The 6,296-nt window shown below is 46.2% G+C and overlaps 1 protein-coding gene across 1 annotated transcript in view; it reads left to right on the top strand.

Annotated features, from left to right (window-relative positions):
- The first annotated feature begins 723 nt into the window (after positions 1–723).
- LOC135820625 (uncharacterized) overlaps positions 724–6,296 on the top strand; it is an 11,947-nt gene continuing 6,374 nt past the window's right edge. The window contains exon 1 of the mRNA XM_065333666.1: positions 724–977. Coding sequence (XP_065189738.1) covers positions 881–977 — 97 coding nt within the window. The 5' untranslated portion in view covers positions 724–880. The remainder of the gene's footprint in view (positions 978–6,296) is intronic.

The raw sequence follows: 6,296 nt of genomic DNA, 5'->3' as shown, positions 1-6,296 counted from the left end.
TTCAAATCTAAAAACGATCCATATGCGACTCATAATAATTATGCGTCAGCAAGTCGAGCACCATTGTATGCTTTGGTCATCCCACTCGAACTCGGGAATTCTACAGTAGTGAGGTTTTGCATTCCGAATTTCGGTTCGGCGTTCTTCGGTCATTTGTCGAACATCAAAATGTCGAATTTTCGCTCCAACGTTTGTTTTGCAAGTCGAAAATGATGTGTTTTCATTTCGTGAGCCCCAGCATCAGCAACGTCCTGTCCCGTGCTTCCGTTCTTGCTGATTCCAACGAACTTTGATCGCCCAAAGAGTCGAGGGCCAAACCTGCCTCCTCAGTCGCCTCAGAAAAACCAACTCCATGGCCAAGTCAAATTTTATGCGTATCGCCATAGTCTTTTCAGCCACACAGATGACGGTGAGGACACTCCAGGCGATAGAGAGTAGACAGGCATGCAGTGGAGAGGAGCAATCAGAAGTACACTCTTGTAGCTGGCGATGCTGATGCGCCCAAGACGCCTGCGAAGCGATGCCGAGATAAGAAACCTCTTTGAATAAATCACGCGCTAGCGCTAGCGCTCTTCTACAAGAAAATTCATCCGAAAAATATTTTCGGCAAAGTGAGCTTTTTCCGAACAAACATGCCGAATCTTCGTGTGCATTTTCGACCTCGCTCCCGCGTGCCGAATCTTTTTGCCGAATTTCGGAATGCAAAACCTCACTAGTACAGTATCTCTCATAATTTCACTCGTACTTTCGGTGCTCGGAAAAGTCTGTTTCGAATTCTCAGTTTATGACCTTGGCCATTATCAGCTCACGGCAAGCTCTTTCAGGCCATTGGAGAGTTTGAGGATCTTGGAGGCTTGGTCCAGAACGTGCAATAGACTTGATGTCACAGGCCTACGGATGCATCCCAGTCTCGGGTGGAGAGAGTCAGCAGCCAGTATACGGAGAGCAGGTGCCGACAAGAACAGCAGGAACAGCAGGTAAACACCTTGTTGAATTTAGACATGTGGGTTTTCCGATACTACGTATCATGAATGCAGAGTTGCACCTCGTCGTTCTTTTGTGATTCTTTGAGACCACAAGTTCTGCTGGCATGATAATAATTATTGTTGTTCATTCATACTGTTCTGCACATTTGTGCATTGAGCACTCTACCTCGAGCTGCTTATAGCAGCGCCTACACCGGTCTTGTTTATAATTATTATATTTATCACATGACACGTGATTGTTGCCCGTACTCCAGCGAATCAGCACCTTTCGCGCCGCGGGCAATAATATGCGATATTGCCCGCAAAAATAGTTTATTTGCCTGCAAAAAAAAGTTTATTTCAGTGATCGCGCGACTACGACGACTCTGTAGACTGTACGACTCTACGACGAGTCGCAGTGTAGCATTGAAGCGGGATTCACAGAAGCTTTTTTGCGATGCGACACGCGATGCGACGCGATCTGCGACGAACGCGTGCGATGCGAACTCGCGAAATATCATTCACAGAAGAAGTCAGTGATGCGACAACATCTTGCTGATTTGGCTACGTCACCATGATATTCGCGCGGTTTGATACAACTTGTACAAATTTATAGGCAACTCTTGAACCTTTGTACAACTTTGCTGTAGAAAAGGTCAAAATCGCTTGTCGCATCGCATCGCATCGCAAAAGTTGAGCCAAGCTCAACTTCTGCGATGGCCCAGTTGCGGCAGTTGCGTGGGGTGCGACATGGCTGCGATTTGGGGTTTTCCCGGTTTCGTGTCTGTCGCATCGCGTGTCGCATCGCAAAAAAGCTTCTGTGAATCCCGCTTGAGACGAAGATGGAATTCTTTTTGGAGATGGACATCCCGGCAATGGACATGGCCTCGGACGTCTGCCGTGTGGTGCTTGCAGGGATCATTTTGTTCAGTCATGTTGGCAGCCTGACCGTCGGTAAGCTTGTGGATAAGATTCAGTTCTGCTCGAAGTGGTACTGTGATCACAAACAATTATTTGATATAACACAAATTCAACTCAGCGTCGTGCGTTTTCAAATCCTTGCAAAGTCACTGCCTGTGTGTGGTCTTCATGTGCCACGCAAAACTCTTACCTGGCTTATCTGTCCTCTGCCTTCACCTTTTCTTGAACAACAAACACAACAATTCAGGAATGTTTTGCAATGAAAAATACAGCTATCTGGAGCTGAAAAAAAAGAAGAAAAATTGTCCTCAGAATTACACACCAGGGAGTCGTCAAATACTTGCACTTGTTGCAGTACTGTATTTGACAACTTCCTGATACACATGTAAACATGAAGAAACTCTTTGTGGTAGCACTCTTAATTTTTCAACTGAAATTATGATTCTGCTGTATTTTATTGTCGTTGTCATGTCTATTGCTATGACGATGCGGTGCCGGCACTTATTTTCTGTCTCCGTCTTTCAATACTGTATACTCTCTGATGGCCTGTAGCAGACTTTTTGTTAGGGTGTAGGAGAAATATCTTCATTTTTCCTGTTTTGATAATGATAGCACATCAATATACATTGTGGTCATGTGTTGGAATTTGGGCTAATTTCAACAGCAGCCCAATGGTTGCTCTGTGGGCCATGTGATAAATTTGTTATCGCATGGTTGCTGCGGGCCTTATGGCATATTATTGCCCCTCGAGGATAGCCCTCGGGCCTACGGCCCTCGGGCTAACCTCTCGGGGCAATAGACATCCTTAGCAAAAGTACGATAACGCTAACTTTTACGGTACTCACTCCCAGCCGTGACAAAAGACGTTATCGGATAACGGAAAAACGTTACAGAGCTCAAAATAACAGGCCGACGTTCGTTATGGAAATTCTGCAAAAAATGCAGAAACTCGCATTGTTTTGTAACTGGTGGGAGATAAAAACACGTCGTGCAGATCGCGATGAGATCGAGAGTCGAGATTACTTCCTCTTGTGACATTTAGCTTTTTTGGCGAGTTTTGCCTTTCAGTTGACAATTTCTGCATCCTCTGCTTCGTGCCTTTCTCCCTCTATCCCATCTGGGAAACAAAGGACCAGTTCCACAGCACTCCTGAGGAAGAAATTCATCGGCCTCTCCCAGACGTGCTGGAGCTGGAGAACCCTTACAGTCTCCGTTGCTGCGTTTAGGAAAGGGTTTCCAAGGACCTGGGAACAGCAAAAACTCATTTTCGCCGTGCTTTTGCTATTCCAGAGTAAAAGACTTCGCCAAGGTATTCTTTCGGAACGACAGCAAACTAATCCCTGGTTCGAAATTTTGAATTTCCCGCATCTGCTTCCACGAAAATTCATATCGCCATGGTTGTCACGACTACTTCGTCTCAACTATAACGTACTTTGTGCTAAGGGAAAAGTCAGCTTGAACGATCCGAAGTACGGAAAGGTTTCCGTTTACGTTAGCGTTTTTTTAGCTAAGGATATCTACTAATAGAGAGGTTCCGGGGTACGATTTTCCGTGCCAAAATCCATATGGGCGCTACGGATTTTTTCCAGGCGTGCTCCATACGATTTTTCGGCACGGAGAATCCGTGTGGACTGGCTTTCATACGAACCGTATGGAGATTTTGCGTCATCGGGAGCAGAAAGATTTTTCGCGTACAAATTTGGTACGAGAAACATCGATTTTTCGCGGGAAGTTTTGACTTCGGTACAAATTTTCAAAATAAAAAGGCATAGCGTGGGAATGTGACGTGTTTGCGATCGTAACCTAGGCAATGACGGCAAACACATAAGTTCCGTACCCCGGAACTTTTCACTGCTCGAAAACAACGTATAAAAAATCCGTAGAGCCTCCACGGATTTTGGCACGAAAGATCGTACTCCGGAACCTCCCTATTATCCCATAAGGCCCTTGCAACCATGCGATAACATATACTTATTAATTTATTCACCTAAATCTTCCAGCATATGCAAGCAACTCTAATCTGGGGAGCAACCCAAGAGATAAGGGCGATACCCAGCCATGGCAAGATTACAAAAAGACCGGCGAAGAAAAATGGAACAGGGAGGAAAGCAAAGCTCAGCCGTTGAGAGAGCTGGTCTGAGAATACCAAAGTATGTGTGCAAGCCGATCACTTCGATTCCGTTCAAAAGTTGCAGGTACACCTTTGGGTGAAGATCGACTGTGTAAAGCCCTCCAAGAACGTTTCTGAAGGGAACCTTGAAACTCTCATACCTCTCAAAAAAGGGCGAAAATCACATTCGTTATGTCACCCCACAGCGTACACAAAAAACTGCAAACAAAGCCCCACCAAGCCAACATTGCCTCACCTTAGAAGAGTTCATGGGGCCTCACGACCATGTCAGCATCCCAGAGAGCGAGGGTCAACACCCCTTGACACCACAAATGATCGTCTTGAAAATAGCCATTTTACCAGCTCTCATAAACCAGCCAGCTATGCCCCTAATTTGCAATAACTATTTTTTTTATTTCTTACAAAAGACCACTTAAAAGCCAAACATGAGATGCAGCTAGGGGAAGCACGCACAATCACACCTGCTATTAGTAGAACACCTCTGCTATAGGGACTGTGACATGTCCCCCATCTTCCATTTTTGGGGGGTTTCTTCCAATTAACAATTTGAATTTTTCCACTGCACCATTCTGAAATACGCCCAAACTCATACCTGCGCAGGAAAGCTCACCCCTCCGAGACATCTCCTCGGACAATTTCTACTCCAACAGTACTCCCAGTGCTACACAATAAAGTGTAGTGTTGATTCAGACAAGGAAAAGCATCTGTGATCCGCACTTCCTCACTCCAAACGACAAGCTTCTCCTTGCGCTTCCGACATTTTTCGGTGCAATGATTGATACGAAAGTGACTAAAGTCCTGAACGCAGCAGTTGTTGAATTTTGCTGCAAGAGGCATTGTGATATCTCTAACACCTGGAAAGTCCTGGTGACACTAAGGATTTTCTGCTCTATGTTACGGACGCGCGACGCGAAGAATCCTGGGAGCTCTCTTCGCATTGCCTTGACGCAAAGAAAACTTGTTCTTCTCTATGATCACGTAGAGAAATCATGTGCACACCTACTCTGGATATAACAACTCTCACTTATATCAGACCCGACGGAACCGGTCCGGTTGTTCACGTCATCACCGGACTATCTTGCTGGCCATCAACGTGTGTATACTACAGAGTAGGCTATACGTACCCACCATATCATGTTTATTACTGAGTAGGCTATACGTACCCACCATATCATACACAAGCTGTAGGAAAGATCATGGTATGCCCGGACCAGTCAAGAACTGCTTCCGCCGGTCCCGTATACATAAACCTCGCTAGCTAGGCCAATGCGGATTCTGCCGGCAGAATAATTGGCAGAATTCGGTACTTTTTCTGGTAAGGTTCATGCATGTTTGGTATGTGGATAAAGAAATGGAGCAGAATTCGAGGAACTGCCCGCCATAAGGTTTGTATGGTTCTGCCAATTTCACTGCTTTTCGAGCAGAATCTGCCACCTTTTCGAGCATTATCCACACACCCCTATCGCTAGCACGTACAACAAAACCCGCGCCGCAACAGCACCCCCCCCCCCCCCCATACGAATTTTGTTCCACACAACGTACTCCTACATAACATAAACCTCGACATGTGTTGCCTAATGATTGCGTGAGCATGAAACTTAAAGTAGCAGCAAACAAGCCTTGATTGTCCTTGTTGTCCTGTTGTGTATTTCGCTCTGCCTTTGTGGTGTTGAGCACTGTCAGCACTCTGGGTACATCCTTCGATAAACCTCAACATAACGCACGCTAGGGCCGCGGACCCCGACATGCGCACTCTAGATGCAACATAGATTCACGTGCGCAGTCCGATCAAGCTGTAACTGTAGCTAGCCATTTTAGTCCTACATGACGTGAAACTCGACAGAACGCACGCTACGGCCGCCGACCCCGGCATGCGCACGCTAGGTGCAACATAGATTCACGTGTGCGTTACGATCAAGCTGTAACTGTAGCTAGCCGGTTTAGTCCTACATAGCTTAAACCTTGACATGACGGACGCTACGGCGTGGTCCCCAACATGCACACTCTGAATACAACGTAGATTCACGTGTGCGGTCCGATCAAGCTGTAACTGAAGCTAGCCCGTTTTGTCCTACATAACATAAACTTCGATATAACATGCGCTACGGCCGCCGACCCCGGCATGCGCACTCTAGGTACAACATAGATTCACGTGTGCGGTCCGATCAAGCTGTAACTGAAGCTAGCCAGTTTAGTCCTACTCTGTTTTGTGCATATACTTTGCGGCATTGATAGCATCTAATGTCGATGGTGGTACAGTGTGTACATGTCTGGATGGT

This window comes from Sycon ciliatum, chromosome 7 (genome assembly GCF_964019385.1).
Source record: "Sycon ciliatum chromosome 7, ocSycCili1.1, whole genome shotgun sequence".
NCBI lineage: Eukaryota > Metazoa > Porifera > Calcarea > Leucosolenida > Sycettidae > Sycon > Sycon ciliatum.
The sequence above is the reverse complement of the archived record's forward strand: the minus strand, read 5'-3'. Positions and strand labels throughout refer to the sequence as shown.